General features: G+C 45.2%; 1 protein-coding gene across 11 annotated transcripts in view; it reads right to left on the reverse strand.

Annotated features, from left to right (window-relative positions):
- The window catches only part of zc3h18 (zinc finger CCCH-type containing 18), a 213,392-nt gene that overhangs the window by 35,873 nt on the left and 160,347 nt on the right, over nucleotides 1-17,172 (reverse strand). For all 11 annotated transcript variants that reach the window (XM_085991932.1, XM_085991931.1, XM_085991940.1 and 8 more), the window contains 4 exons: nucleotides 14,580-14,708; nucleotides 10,991-11,140; nucleotides 8,682-8,822; nucleotides 7,712-7,878 (listed from right to left, as the gene is read on the reverse strand). In XM_085991932.1, coding sequence (XP_085848058.1) covers nucleotides 7,712-7,878; nucleotides 8,682-8,822; nucleotides 10,991-11,140; nucleotides 14,580-14,708 — 587 coding nt within the window. The remainder of the gene's footprint in view (nucleotides 1-7,711; nucleotides 7,879-8,681; nucleotides 8,823-10,990; nucleotides 11,141-14,579; nucleotides 14,709-17,172) is intronic.

The raw sequence follows: 17,172 nt of genomic DNA on the forward strand, positions 1-17,172 counted from the left end.
GATCGAGTGCAGGCGGAAAATCGAATCTGCATCTCACCACTCAGTGATGCCACATTCTAATTACACAGTCTTTCAAGTATTTTAAAACTTCAGACTGTAGCAGGAAATAAAATAGAAAGCAACCACAAACGGCCGTGGTTCTCTCCTCCCACTGGTTTCTTACAACATCACTGTGCAGCGGGAAGTTTACTCTTTGTGGTGTGTTACTCATGCAGTGTGGTTTACACTAAACTAAAACAAGTATTAGCAATTTTCAGTCATGTAGAAAAGTAGCATGTTGACTGAACACAAACTGAGAACAGACATGTAGAAAGTGCAAATCAACCAAAATTGTTTCTATAGTGATGCCAGGAAGCACTTCTTCACACAAAGGGGAGTAGATCTGGAACTCTCTCCCCAAAAGGCTGTGGATGCTGGGGGGTCAATTGAAAATTTCAAGACTGAGATAAATAGATTTTTATTAGGTAAAGGTATCAAGTGTAATGGATCAATTGCAGGTAAATGGAGTTGAGATACAGGCCAACTATGATCTAACTGAACAGGCTCGAGGGCTGAATGGCCTCCTCCTGTTCCTAAACATGAAACCAGAAATCTGAGATCACAATGTAGAGACAGAATTTACAGCTGCGAACACAAAAGCACCATCACGAAGTACATTCCCAAATATTGTTTCTCCATCAGGAACTCCGGCACAGTGGTTAGACCTTGTGCATTGGAATATGGAAACACAATACGCTGAGACATACTGTACCACAGGCACATTTCACACACACACACACACACACACACACACACAATACCACAGGCGCACTACGCACACAGTACCACAGGCACACCACGCACACAATACCACAGGCTCATCACACACAGGCACACCACGCACACAATACCACAGGCACACCACGCACACAATACCACAGGCACACCACGCACACAATACCACAGGCACACCACGCACGCAATACCACAGGCACATCACACACACGCACACAATACCACAGGCACATTTCACACACACACACACACACACACACACACAATACCACAGGCGCACTACGCACACAGTACCACAGGCACACCACGCACACAATACCACAGGCACACCACGCACACAATACCACAGGCACACCACGCACACAATACCACAGGCACACCACGCACGCAATACCACAGGCACACCACGCACGCAATACCACAGGCACATCACACACACGCACACAATACCACAGACACATCTCACACACACACAATACCACAGGCACACCACGCACACAATACCACAGGCACACCACGCACACAATACCACAGGCACACCACGCACACAATACCACAGGCACACCACGCACACAATACCACAGACACATCTCACACACACACAATACCACAGGCACACCACACACACAATACCACAGGCACACCACGCACACAATACCACAGGCACACCATGCACACAATACCACAGGCACACCACGCACACAATACCACAGGCACACCACGCACACAATACCACAGGCACACCACGCACGCAATACCACAGGCACACCACGCACGCAATACCACAGGCACATCACACACACGCACACAATACCACAGACACATCTCACACACACACAATACCACAGACACATCTCACACACACACAATACCACAGGCACACCACGCACACAATACCACAGGCACACCACGCACACAATACCACAGGCACACCACGCACACAATACCACAGGCACACCACGCACACAATACCACAGACACATCTCACACACACACAATACCACAGGCACACCACACACACAATACCACAGGCACACCACACACACAATACCACAGGCACATCACACACATACACACAATACCACAGGCACATTACACACACAATACCACAGGCATATCACACACACACACACACACAATAAAGTCACTTTTTAAAGATTAAAAATCTTTTAATTGTGAAATATAAAGTGCTTACAATTAACTAAAAGGAATTATTTTTAATGCAGCAATTCAGGTTTCTGGGGAAGGGGGCCCCGAACCCCAATGAAAATGCCCCAACATGGGTTTCTCTTCCTGCTTTCATATCCATGTCTTTACCCCTCCAATACAAGCGAAGGAATGTCTTGTATACTAAAAAAGCCGATAAATCCCCTGGACCTGACGGCCTACATCCTCGGGCTCTAAAAGAGGTGGCTGAAGAGAAAGTGGATGCATTGGTTTTGATCTTCCTAAATTCCCTAGATTCTAGAATGGTCCCACTGGATTGGAAGGTTGCAAATGTAACACCGCTATTCAAGAAAGGAGGGAGAGAAAAAACAGGGAATTACAGGCCAGTTAGCCTGACATCAGTCGTTGGGAAAATGCTGTAATCCATTGTTAAGGAAGTGGGATCAGAGCACTTAGAAAATCACATCATGATTAGGCAGAGTCAGCATGGTTTTATGGGAGGGAAATCGTGTTTGACAAATTTATTAGAGTTTTTTTGAGGATGTAACTAGCAGGGTAGATAAAGGGGAACCAGTGGATGCAGTTTATTTGGATTTCGATAAGGTGCCACATAAAAGGTTATTACACAAGATTAGGGCTCACGGGGTTGGGGGTAATATAGTAGCATGGATAGAGGATTGGTTAATGGACAGAAAATAGAGAGTAGGGATAAACGGATCTTTTTCAGGTTGGCAGGCTGTAACTAGTGGGGTGCCGCAAGGATCAGTGCTGGGGCCTCAGCTATTTACAATCTACATTAATGACCTAGATGAAGGGACCGAGTGCAATGTATCCAAGTTTGCTGATGGTACGAAGCTAGGTGGGACAGTAAGCTGTGAGGAGAACAGAGTCTGCAAAGGGATATAGATAGACTAAGTGAGTGGGCAGTAAGGTGGCAGATGGAGAATAATGTAGGGAAATGTGAGGTTATTCACTTTGGTAGGAAGAATAGAAAAACAGAACATTTTTTAAATGGTGAGAAACTTTCAAATGTTGGTGTTCAGAGAGGTTTGGGTGTCCTCGTGCAAGAAACACAGAAAGCTAGCATGTAGGTACAGCAAGCAATAAGGAAGGCAAATGGCATGTTGGTCTTTATTGCAAGGGGGTTGGAGTATAAGAGTAACATAGAAACATAGAAGATAGGAGCAGGAGTAGGCCATTCGGCCCCTCGAGCCTGCTCCGCCATTCAATGAGATCATGGCTGATCATCCAAACTCAGTACCCTGTCCCTGCTTTCTCCGCATATCCCTTGATCCCTTTAGCCTTAAGAAATATATCCAACTCCTTCTTGAATATATTTAATGAATTGGCCTCAACTGCCTTCTGTGGTAGAGAATTCCACAGATTCACCACTCTTTGGGTGAAGAAATTCCTCTTCATCTCTGTCCTAAATGGCTTACCCCTTATCCTTAGACTGTGACCCCTGGTTCTGGACTCCCCGGCCATCGGAAACATCCTTCCTGCATCTAGTCTGTCTAGTCCTGTTAGAATGTTGTAAGTTTCAATGAGATCCCCTCTCATTCTTCTAAACTCCAGCGAGTATAAGCCCAATCGACCCAATCTCGCCTCATAAGTCATTCCTGCCATCCCAGGTATCAGTCTGGTGAATCTTCGCTGAACTCCCTCCATGGCAAGAACATCCTTCCTCAGATAAGGTGACCAAAACTGCACACAATACTCAAGGTGTGGTCTCACCAAGGCCCTGTAAAACTGCAGCAAGACATCCTTGTTCCTGTACTCGAACCCTCTCGCTACGAAGGCCAACATACCATTTGCCTTCTTAACTGCCTGCTGCACCTGCATGCTTATCTTCAGCGACTGGTGCACAAGGACACCCAGGTCTCGTTGCACTTCCCCTTCTCCCAGTCTATTGCCGTTCAGATAATAATCTGCCTTCCTGTTTTTGCCACCAAAGTGGATAACCTCGCATTTATCCACATTATACTGCATCTGCCATGCATCTGCCCAATCACCCAACCTGTCCAAATCATACTGCAGTTTCTCAGCATCCTCCTCACAGCACACACGCCCATCCAGCTTTGTGTCGTCTGCAAACTTGGGAGATATTACATCTAGTTCACTTGTCTAGATCATTAATACATATTGTGAATAGCTGGGGTCCTAGGACCGATCCCTGCGGTACCCCACTAGTCACTGCCCGCCACTCGGAAAAAGACCCGTTTATTCCAACTCTTTGCTTCCTGTCTGCCAACCAGTTCTCTATCCAAGTCAGTACCTTGCCCCCAATCCCATGTGCCTTAACTTTACACGCTAATCTCTTATGCGGAAGGAAGTCTTGCTACAATTGTACAGGGCCTTGGTGAGACCACACCTGGAGTACTGTGCACAGTTTTGGTCTCCTTATCTAAGAAAGGATATACTTGCCTTGGAGGCGGTGCAACAAAGGTTCACTAGATTGATTCCTGGGATGAGAGGGCTGTCCTACGATGAGAGATTGTGTAGAATGGGCCGATACTCTCTGGAGTTTAGAAGAATGAGAGGTGATCTCATTGAAACATGCAAAATTCTGAAGGGGATTGACAGGGTAGATGCTGTGAGGTTGTTTCCCCTGGCTGGAGTGTCTGGAGCCAGGGGTCACAGTCTCAGGATAAGGGGTCGGCCATTTAAGACTGAGATGAGGAGAGATTTCTTTACTCAGGGGGTGGTGAATCTTTGGAATTCTCTGCCCCAGAGGGCTGTGGAGGCTCAGTCGTTGAGTATATTCAAGGCTGAGATCGATAGATTTTTGGACTCTAGGGGAATCAAGGGATATGGGGATCGGGCAGGAAAGTGGAGTTGAGGTCGATGATCAGCCATGATCTTACTGAATGGCGGAACAGGCTCGAGGGGCCGAATGGCCGACTCCTGCTCCTATTTCTTATGTTTTAAGACAGAAAGCTCTGGTAACAGCAGGGCCATTCAGGAGGTTTCTAGATTGGTATGTTTGCTGACCTCACTCTATCCCCGATACCCTCAGTGGTCTTAAGTCTATAACCTTGCGTAAAATTTAACACCCTCCCACTTGTACTGCAAGGTAGGCTAGTCCACCCTCTGCATGAAGTAGCTGGATCTTAGCTGCATTTTTTCTTGTCTAAGTTTGAATACCTATCCCGTGTCCTAATATTGTTAATATGGAACCTCTCTGGAGATCCAGTTTCTCTATTCCCTGGCAGATCTTAAATACCTCAATAAGGTCAACTCTAAACCACCAGGTTTCCATTGTAAACATCCCTAGTACCCTTAGTCTTTGCCCAACCCTACTGAACAACTTAAGTTATTCTTCTTTGTACTCCCTGTAAGACCAGGATATTCCGCTATGGTTTGGTACGCAGGACTATACACCGTACTCAAGCTAGAGGTGAGCTAGTGCTCTGTTCCTCCAGCTGCACATCCTAAGATCCTGCTCGCCTTTTTCACCACTGTTACACATTGCGCTGATGGTTTGAGTTTTTTTCCATTTAAACCCCCAGATCCCTCTCCTGTAAATTATGTTGTAATCCTACTGCTTGTTTGCCTTTCCCAGTTTGACTTTGTATTTCTCTACATTAAACATTTCCCATCAATCTCCCAAGTGTACAGATTCCTGTGCAACAGGCCGGTGTCTCTCCCAATTATGCATAATCAGCAAACTTAGAGAACTTTGTTACAGTCCCTTCTTCCAGATCAATAGTATACAACAGTGGCCCCAGAACCAAGCCCTGTGGTAAACTGCTAGTCACCTCCTTCCATGTAGATGGTGCTCCCTTTGTGTCCTGACTCCATCGGTTAGTTATCCACTTCAGAAAACCTCCCTCCTAGTCTGAAAAATACTCCCCTCTCTGGTAGTGTGTCAGAGGCTTTGCTGAAGTTTAGCTATATTGAATTTACTGAGCTCCCCTAGTCAACCAACTCCATTAAACACTCAAACTCTGGTAAATTTGGCAAGCTGCTCGATCACCTGCAAATCCATGTGACGACTCACCATCCTAGATTTCTCTTGGTCCCTTTCAGGATACTTACGATTATTTTCTCAACTATCAAAGTCAAGTTCACAGGTCTAAAAGGTCCCTGGGTTATCCCTTGTTCCTTTCTATAACTTGGTATCTCACTCACCTCTCTGCAGTCCCTTGGCACTACTCCGGTTTCTGTATGTAATGACACCCTTCAGATAGAATCATAGAATCTTGCAGCACAGAAAACCATTCGGCCCATTGTGCCTGTGCCGGCTCTTTGATGGAGCTAGCCAATTAGACCCACTCCCCCCGCTCTTTACCCACAGCCCTTGTAGCTCATTTCATTTGTCACCTCCTTTAATTCTCGGGTTTGAAGCCCACCAGGGCAGGGTGCCTTGCTCTCTTTTAGTGTCCTTAATCTGTCCATCATTTCTACATCAGGTTTTCTTCTTGCCTCTTCAATTCCAACCCTATTCGGGGGAGGCAGTCCTCAGAGCCATTTGTAATACTGATGCAAAGAAATTCTTCAGGATAATGGCCACATTAACCATATCCCCTGGGATTCCTCAAGGAAAACAGCGCCATCATCACGTAAATCATAGTTTATTAGTGTACAGGAACAGAATGAACGCATTAGCGAGTCAACAAATGCAGAGATCCCAGGTTAAAAGCCTATGCCACAAGTCCGCAGGAATAAAGAATATTTAAGGGTTTGTGCCCTCCACTGGAGGGTTAATATAATTATTTTGTAATCCAAGCAGGTGTATTGTTACTTTCCGTTTCATTAGCTCATGATATTTTTGGGAATTCCATGTTACTGATGTGTTGCTAGGTTCGAGCTACAGCATAACCCGGTTTGAATATTTTAATTATTACATCAACACCCAAGAAAAAACCCAAACGATTACATCAGCAATTACTGTCGGCACTGAAATAGCAGGCCCCCGGGCCATGAACTAGACTTTACACACAGTCTGTTTCATGCCGTCACGTTGCAACGTTTAGCAGCCTCCCAACATCTGGCTGCAGAGGAAAGGATAGAGTTCTACAATAGTCCGTGGAGCTGGGTCTCTTCAACCCCAGCGGCTAGCACTTCTGGTCACAGTCCCACGCCTGAACCAGAGCACAGTGCATTCCCTCAGGATTGGCCCGAGCTCTACCAGCTCAGGATTTTTGCCATTTTGTGAGCTAGATGACATCCAATGGAAGCATGGGGTGGGGATCACTTTGCTCCATTGCATGAACTTCCTGCAACCCAACTCTTTTCATCTCTGTCTCTGCACAGTCAGTTATACCGCTTTCCCAAACGGTCTGGCAACTTCAGGATGTGTATTCTCCACCTCCCCCAACAACCTTTCCCTCTGACCTTTGCTGGGTATGTTTCTACAGGTACTGGCAGGACTCCAACATCTTACTCAAGTGCCCAGTGTTAGTGTGACTGAGAGTGTGGGCCTGATCCTGTCCTCACCAGAACTCCACACATGCAACTTTCCAGCAGGGTCAGGATTGCAAACCCGGACTGATAATTTGCCCTCCCTAGCTCAGGGGTGTTGTGGTGAACTGTAGATCCACCACTGACGCCCTGCTGGAATCAGCAAACTCAATGCAGAACGAGGCTTGAACCAGGGCCTTCTGCTCTGCAGGCTTCATACTACACTGGGTGCTGTTGTACCCCTTTGGTTGTGAGGAGAACTCAATTACACCAGCTCGCACAGGAGTAATTACAATAAGATGACCCAAGTAGCACCTCTGCAAAGAGAAAACCCAATGTGATAAATATTTCAAGAGGAGATACGTACCTTTTTCCTTCTGCTTCTGCTGCTGAGCAGGGGCTTGTGATCGGGAGCTGGCGGAGGACACGGGGCTGGCTAAGTCTGCATACATGTTCTCAGAGTCGGCACTTCTTACAGAGCTGCTGCTCGACGATGCACTTGACACGGATGACACACTGCTCACACTGAGGGACCTGGAACAAAATGAATGCTTTAAAACACTTCCATTGCATGTAGGGCACTGAAAATAAAAGCAGTGCTGGGTACCAATGCAGGACCACGGCCACTGACACAGCAAGCTCCTGATCTCAGCCATATCATCAAAACTGGCGCTTTCCTTTAAACAGGGAGCAGTCAGACTCTGCTCTCACATCCACCTGCATCAACACCCCAGCAGCTTGGCTTTGAGCTGAGCTGGCAGAGGCAAGTCGCTTGCCCAATGCCAGGTCAGAAAGGAATGACACAGGCAGTGGTGCCAGTTTAGTTTGTTTCCACCCACACAGATTTTGAGACACTGCAGAATTACATTCCTTCACTACTGCCTGGCATGGATCTTTTGCCCAATTCTGTTAGCATATATTTTAACACTAAGTATATTTGTATATTATATAGGAATTTTATTTTCACCTCTCCCATCCGGGATACAGTTCCAGATTAGTGCCCGCCCTCCAGTACTCTGCCCAAGTGGCCATTATTCATGCTAGTGCTGGTAGGTTATTCAACAATGGGGACATCATAACCCAAGCCTGTCCTGGATATCCACACAGAAGGTATCACAGGATAGCGATCGGAGCAGGAATTCTGGCTGATTTCTCTCTCCTCTAAGCCAAGGTCCTGAGGCCAATTGCAGTGCCCTGAACTATTGCGCCTGCTGTTGCGGACTCCTCTTTCAGGAACACACATTGTGTCCGGTGGGGATGGTGGCAGGACCGCTATTTACCTGAAATGCTTCTTTAAAAGCTGATGCACATTGCAGACAATAGAAACCCTGTTTCACCTGGAGCGGCGGGAACCCGATGCAGATCGGGAGCCAGAGGCTGATGTCGACCGAGACACTGAACGAGAATGTGATCGTGAACGAGAGCTTGATCCACTATAGCTGCTGCCACTGTCACTTCCACTGCCACTTGCTGTCCGCCTGCATAAGAGGGGAAGAGTGTGTTTAGGTTTTATTGAGCAGACAAAGGAAGATTTGAGATATCGACCATATTTGTGCAGAGAACGATGCATAAGCACAGGGGAGGGTCTGAACAAATGTTTCCCCAGTCTGGTCAGACTCTCTGCAGTTCCCTTCTCATGTTACATTCTAACTAGAAAGAAATCATGCATTTACACTGCATCCTTAGGTGTCCCACAGCACTTCACAGTCAATGAATTACTTTCGAAGAGTAGTCACTGTTCTTATACAGGCAAATGCTGCATCTAATTTTGTGCACAGCAAGGTACCAACAGTAATGATAAAAATAATCAATTATTCTGCTTTGGTGGTGCTGCTTGAGGGATCAATGTAGGTCCCCCCTGCTCTTATTTGAATAGTGCCATGGGATCTTGGTTTAAAGTCTCATCAGAAAGACACCTCTGGCAATGCAGCACTCCCTCACTACTGCACTGGAGTGTCCGCCTGGATTACGTGTTCAAGTACTGGAGTGGGACTTAAACTCACAACCTTCTGAATCAGAGGCAAAAGTTCTACCACTAAGCCAAGCTGTCACTTTACCAGATTCACTACAATGGATTTATTTAAAGCCTTGTTACTGGACTGTTTAGACTGACCAATTATTGCAATTATCCAAACACCAAAATATAGTGCGCTGTGGTCAGTGATTTTCTGCGCTAATACCAAAACCCAAATTTATATCTAAAGTTCGGTTAAGGGTTTCATACTTTCCTCTCCAAACCTAGTCTGTGGAGTGGGGGAGTGAGCCAGTTAGGCACTCAACAACTTGTGTTTATACAATGCCTTTAATGTAGGATAAAATCCCAACACAATTTATAAAAATAAATAGGAATTGTTGCAGGGGCACGGTGGGAGAGTTAGGAGAGGTCGCCGAAAGTTTGGTCAGAGAGCAATTTTAAAGGTGAAGAAAGAATAAAAGATGGAGGGTATGAGGAGGAAGCTCCAGGCAGCAGAAACAAGGGGCAGGAAGGGTGTGCCACCAGAAAGGGGGGGGGGGGGGGGGGGAAGCGCGTAGAAGGAGTCAGAGGATCGAAGGGCCGGAGGAAAGACGAAGCAAGCTGCAGGCGGTTGCAGAGGTGGAGTGGGGAAAGGCTGCGTAGGGCGTGAAGATGAGGATTTTAACTTCACCGCGTTGGGAGACAGGGAGTCACTACAGCTCAGCAAGGCTGGGAGTGGTGGGTGAGCAGAACTAAGAGCGGGGCAAGATACAGACAGTGGAGTTATGAACTAGTTGCAGTTTATAACTAGTTGAAGGGACATTACACAGCACCGCACCGTCACCTCAGGAGCTCCCAAGGCACTTCACATTCAAAGAATTGCTCCCTTAAAACAGGAAAACTAGGTTTTAATACAACAATGTTCCAAAATGAACAGGAGATGTGTGTCCCAAACTGAAGCTAAAGGCGTTGAATTCTTTCATTTCGAATGAAAAGTTCAAAACTATGAGAATAAAACTCTTTGGTTTGACTTCACGCAAGCAATCTGTGTTCACAAGAACACAAAATATTAGAGAGCTGGGCTGGGCAGATAGTATCCGTGTGGTGTAATTAGTAAATGGGGAGGAAATGTGCATTGGTTCCTCAAATCGCAGCATTCTTTCCAATCAACTCTGTCCAATGTGAAGAATGGACTCGAGAGTTTCCAGCTCAGGCAAGGGACCAGAAAGAGCATTTGCTGGTGGGTCAGGAATTCAGCACTTGATGTAGTGTTTAACAGCTCCAATTGAGGAATTACAGTAGCAAGCAACAGAGAGAAACTTGACGTGAGCTACTTCAGATTGATTGAAATACCAGGTGTGATGGGCAGAATTTTTACAAAACATCCCAGAAGAGACAGGGCTGGACGGAGATGTAGTAGCTGTGACAGAAGGGGAAGAACCGTCCAACTTGGAATAACACCAGATACCTGACTGGCACTAATAGTAGGGTTAGAAGAAACTGGGCCAGAGGAAGCCAGCAAATAGTTCTCCAACAACAGATCAGTTGGTTCTATGACGGTACCAAATGGGCAGTTTTAGAGTGTGACTTGTTGCAGGGCATTACATAAGAGACCACAGTTTTGAAATTAACAAGATTAAGTTATAAATGAGCTTATCCAAAAGCGGTAGTCCATCTAAATTCCTGTCAAACCTCCTAGGTGGAGTTCGGGGCTGCCGTTCCTTCTTTCTTCCCTCTCTGTTCTCAGCAGGTTTAGTGCCCTCGGCCGTGGTCTTTGCCACCTTGGCCGCTGCACACTGCCCTGCAGGCTGTGGAGATGGCGGCTTCTTCACAGGTTTTTCACTGATTTGGAAAAATAGAAAGAAGAAAATTACAGGATGTTGATTGAAGCTTATGGATAATAGCCAATTACTGGTCAATAACCGAGCTTATTATTGATTAATAAATGAGCTAATAACCAACGGATAACCGAGCAGACTACCAGTGTTTCTAGTTTCACATTGTGCGCTGCATGACCTGAGGTCACTGAGCAGGTCTGTTGGTGGAACGTTTCCTTGCAGTGAGAAATTCAGCACTCAAAGTTGAAATGTGAACCCCGCAATGAGAAATTACTCCCACGTATTAATTCTCTGTATATTGATCAACTATATTTAGAAATTTATAATTGATATTAATCATTACATCACTAATGAGATGAGGAAGACTGTTGAAATTTTAAATGAGCTAACAGTTTCAGGTTGTGAAACCGGAATATGCAACAGAATTACATCACAAGAACATAAATAGGAGCAGGAGTTGGCCATTAGGCCCCTCGAGCCTGCTCCACCATTCAATAAGATCATGGCTGATCTTCTACCTCATCTCCACTTTCCTGCACTATCCCCATAGCCTTTAATTCCCTTAATATCTACAAATCTATCGATCTCTGTCTTGAATATACTCAATGACTGAGCTTCCACAACCCTGTGGGGTAGAGAATTCCAAAGATTCACCGCCCTCAGTGAAGAAATTTCTCATCTCGGTCCTAAATGGCCGACCCCTTATTCTGAGACTGTGACCCCTGGTTCTAGACTCCCCAGCCAGGGGAAACATCCTCCCTGCATCTACCCTGTCAAGCCCTGTAAGAATTTTGTATGTTTCAATGAGATCACCTCTCATTCTTCCAAACTCTAGAGAAAAAAGGCCTAGTCTACTCAATCTCTCCTCATAGGACAATCCCCCCATCCCAGGAACCAGTCTGGTGAACCTTCGTTGCACTCATTCTATGGCAAGTATATCCTTCCTTAGGTAAGGAGACCTAAATTGTACACAGTACTCCAGGTGTGGTCTCACCAGGGCCCTATATAATTGCAGTGAGACATCTTTACTCTTATACTCAAATCCTCTTGTAATAAAGGCTGACATACCATTTGCTTTCCTAATTGCTTGCTGTACCTGCATGTTAACTTTCAGTGATTTGTGTACAAGGATACCCAGGCTCCTCTGAACACCAACATTTCCCAATCTCTCTCCATTTAAAAAATACTCTGCTTTTCTATTTTTCCTACCAAAGTGGATAACTTCACATTTCTCCACATTATATTCCATTTGCCATGTTCTTGCTCACTCACTTAGCTTGTCTATATCCCCTTGAAACTGCTTTACATCCTCCTCACAACTTACATTCCCACCCATCTTTGTATCATCAGCAAACTTGGATATATTACATTTGGTCCCCTCATCATATAGATTGTGAATAGCTGAGGCTCAAGCACTGCTCCTTGCGGTACTCCCCTAGTTACAGCCTGCCAACCCGAAAATTGCCCGTTTATTCCTACTCTCTATTTTCTGTCCGTTAACCAATCCTCAATCCATGCTAGTATATTACCCCAATTCCATGAGTCTTAATTTTGTTTAATAACCTCTTGTGTGGCACCTTACCGAATGCCTTCTGAAAATCCAAATACACCCACTGGTTCCCCCTAATCTATTCTGCTAGTTACAACCTCAAAATACTCCAACAGATTTGTCAAACACAATTTCCCTTTCATAAATCTGTGTTGACTCTGCCCAATCCTATTATTATTTTCTAAGTGCCCTGTTACCACGTCCTTAATAATAGATTTTAAGCATTTTCCCTACTACTGATGTCAGGCTAACTGGTCTGTAGTTCCCCATTTTCTCTCTCCCTCCTTTCTTAAATAGCGGACCTACATTTGCTACCTTCCAATCTGCGGGGACCGTTCTAGAATCTATGGAATTTTGGAAAATGACAACTAGTGCATCCACTGTCTCTATAGCCACCTCTTTCAAAACCCTAGGATGTAGGCCATCAGGTCCAGGGGATTTATCAGCTTTCAGTCCCATTCATTTCTCCAGTACTTTTTTTTTTAACCAATACAAATAATTTCTGCTGCTGTCATGAAGTCATTACAATTCACGGTATTACTGTTGCTCCAAGATGCCGAGGACGAGCAGAATGATAGAATAACACAGCACGCATTCTAGGGTAAAAGCTGTTTGTACCCAGTGAAATGTGCACTAATAGGAAAGGGCCCACTTCCGTTTACAGGGGAACCATCATCACCTATGTTATTAAAATTGGTGGGGTGGGGAGAATTAGAGAATCTCTAAAGTTTGGTACCTTGGGTATAGGATCGGTCCTTGGGCCCCAGCTATTCACAATATATATTAATGATCTAGACAAGGGAACTAGATGTAATATCTCCAAATTTGCAGACGACACAAAGCTGGGTGGGCGTGTGTGCTGTGAGGAGGATGCCGAGAAACTCCAGGATGATTTGGACAGGTTGGGTGATTGGGCAAAAGCATGGCAGATGCAATATAACGTGGATAAATGCGAGGTTATCCACTTTGGTGGCAAAAACAGGAGGGCAGATTATTATCTGAATGGCAATAGATTGGGAGAAGGGGAAGTGCAACGAGACCTGGGTGTCCTTGTGCACCAGTCGCTGAAGGTAAGCATGCAGGTGCAGCAGGCGGTTAAGAAGGCAAATGGCATGTTGGCCTTCGTAGCGAGAGGGTTTGATTACAGGAACAAGGATGTCTTGCTGCAGTTGTACAGGGCCTTGGTGAGACCACATCTTGAGTATTGTGTGCAGTTTTGGTCGCCTTATCTGAGGAAGGATTTTCTTGCCATGGAAGGAGTTCAGCGAAGATTCACCAGGCTGATACCTGGGATGGCAGGAATGACGTATGAGGGGAGATTGGGTCAATTGGGCTTGTACTCGCTGGAGTTTAGAAGAATGAGAGGGGATCTCATTGAAACTTATAAAATTCTGACAGGACTGGACAGACTAGATGCAGGAAGGATGTTCCCGATGGTCAGGGAGTCCAGCACCAGGGGTCACAGTCTAAGGATAAGGGGTAAGCCATTTAGGACTGAAATGAGGAGGAATTTCTTCACCCAGAGTGTGGTGAACCTGTGGAATTCTCTACCACAGAAGGCAGGAGAGGCCAATTCATTAAATATATTCAAGAAGGAGTTGGATATATTTCTTAAGGCTAAAGGGATCAAGGGATATGGGGAGAAGGCAGGGACCGGGTACTGAATTTGGATGATCAGCCATGATCTCATTGAATGGCGGAGCAGGCTCGAGGGGCCGAATGGCCTACTCCTGCTCCTATCTTCTATGTTTCTGTTTTTAAAACAAATATGATCAACAACAACTTGTATTTATATAAAAGAAACATCATGTAGTTTTAACATGTGAAAATTCTGGCAGGTAACTGGGAATATGGACAGTGTTGCATTGAAAATGGGGCAACTTGTTTATTTTACCTTTTTCCAGCGGGAGCAGGGGCATCGCCGCCAGCACTAACTGCTCCTCCTTTGGTCTTTGCTACTGCAGCATCTTTTGCCTTTGTTGGAGATGGAGTTGGGGAGGGCGAGGATGAGAATGATCGTGACCTGAGGAAACCAGAATATCTAGTGAGAGTTACATCATATTCGAGATCCGGTTTTAAACCCCGCTCTCCAATAAGGTTATTTGTATTCCACTCCAAATCTTTCTTTAAAAAGAGCAAGCAGCAAAAGTGGCTCTAGAACTTCACGGCTTCTGGTAGTCCATCATCAGAAGAGACTTCACCGGCACCTTCAACTCCTCACCTCCAATAACCATTTCAAAAATTGAGCTCCATTTCAAAATGAAATTGCAAAACCTTTTTACAATTTTAGTTATGCAGAGATGTTTCCACCTGAGGTGCCTCACTGTGTGAGAAGACAGGTGGAAATACAGGTGTTCAACCGTGACACTGGCGCTAGTGATTGGAGTTCTCGCTCAGTAAACAGGAGACATCATTCATGAGTATCTGTCAAATTGATGTCTTTTCTCCAAAAATGAAAGCAACCATTTGGAGCCATTCATTGTGCAACGTCAATCTGACTCTCGAGCAGCATGCTGGTTTTTCCAGTTTCATGCGATACAAACATCATTGACGGGCGATTCCACCCAAAGCAAAAAAGAGAAGCCCAAAACTTTTCTTGCTGCACTGACAAAACTTGCCCCAGGAAACAACACCGTAGGATGTCTAAACTACATGTTTCTGGGTTTCTGAACTAGGGTGGCGCACTTCCACAGCTGTGCCCAGAAAGTCCTTTATAACATCATATCCCACTTTCAAAATTGCCTGCCCAAACCAGTTCAATTACTAATACAAAAGCAAAATACTGCAGATGCTGATAATCTGAAATCAAAACAGAAAATGCTGGAAATTCTCAGCCGGTCAGGCAGCATCTGTGGAGAGAGAAACAGAGTTCATATTTCAGGTCGATGACCGTTTGTCAGTTCTGATGAAAGGTCATCGACCTGAAACGTGAACTGTTTCTCTCGCCACAGATGCTGCCTGACCTGCGGAGTATTTCCAGTGTTTGTTGTTTTTATTCCAGTTCAATTACTGATGCAGTAAAAATGTTTTTAGTTCATGCAGTTACATTAGTTACTTACTTCCTTTATTCCCAAAGCACCTTGCACCTTGTGTAGTTAATCTATGGCCGACGATGCTCAGTTATATTCGATGATGCCTGGCAATACCAATTAAATGGCTGGTGGGAATTTTGTATCTGATTATTTAAGGGCTCAAAGCATTTCCCCTTCAAGATAATTACAGATGAGGAAGGCCATTTGGCCCATCTTAGTTCATCCATCCAGAAGAACCCTAAAGACCCTCCCACTGCAATATTAAATTGGTTCATAAATGATTCAATGGTTTTTGCCTCCACTATGCTATCTGGGACCACATTCCATGTATTGATCGTGTGAAGAACAACTTCCTGATATCAGTCCTAAATTAGCCGTATACTAGTTTGAACTCGTGTCTCCTCATCTTGTTCTCCCAATTTAATTTAGTGATAATTTGGATTTACTTTTTCCGTACCGTTAGAAGTTCACCTCTCAGATGCCTCCTTTCAAGCTTGAAAAGTCCAAGTTTCCCCAGTCAGACACCTAACACTAGGGATCATCCTTGTGGCTCTCATCACTGCTTCCATGGCTGGACCATTTCCCTGGTGTCTCAGTGACCAGAACTAGACACAGAACTGCGATCTGACCAGAGCACTACATAGTTTAATGGCGATACTCGCAGACTTGAACGTCACTGTTTGGCTCTATTAGTCCAATGTTCTATCGGGTTTATTCATTGGTGCTCTGCATTGGTTGGACATGTTGAGTGTCGAGTCTATTAAGACTCTTTGATCCTTTTCAACTTTCTACTCAGCTACTTCAACACATTTCATGGTATGCGCGTGTTGCCCATTTTTCCTTCCTGTATGGAGCACTTTACACATGTCTGGGTTAAATTTCACCTGCCACATATTTTTTCAAAATAATTCTGTAATTTTTGAGCTGCCTCATTCAATTCCACAATCCCCCTCCTAGTTTTGCATCATCTGCAACTGAACAATTTGCATTGCATACTTGAATCCAAGTGATTGAAGTAAATTAGAAACTGGTGGTGGTCTCAACACCCATCCCTGGGGCACTCCGCTTAGTGTGCTCCCCTCCCCACCCTGGGTTCTAATAAATACCCGTTCTTTTCTATCCTTCAACCAATTTCCCAGGTAACTTGCTCTACTACCTTCTGGGTGGAAACGTTCTGCCCAAGTTCCCCTCTTACTCCTAACTTACCGAGAGCATTGTTTTAAAAATTCGTTCATGGGATCTGGGCGTCACTGACAAGGCCAGCATTTCTTGTCCATCCCTAATTGCCCCTTGAAAAGGTGGTGGTGAGCCGCCTTCTTGAACCGCTGCAGTTCGTGTGGTGAAGGTGCTCCTACAGTGCTGTTAGGGAGGGAGTTTCAGGATTTTGACCCAGCGATGATGAAGGAACGGTGATATACTTCCAAGTTAGGACGGTGTGTGACTTGGAGGGGAACT

Source organism: Somniosus microcephalus, chromosome 6, assembly GCF_052327205.1.
Source record: "Somniosus microcephalus isolate GS21.2 chromosome 6, FLI_Smic_1.0, whole genome shotgun sequence".
NCBI lineage: Eukaryota > Metazoa > Chordata > Chondrichthyes > Squaliformes > Somniosidae > Somniosus > Somniosus microcephalus.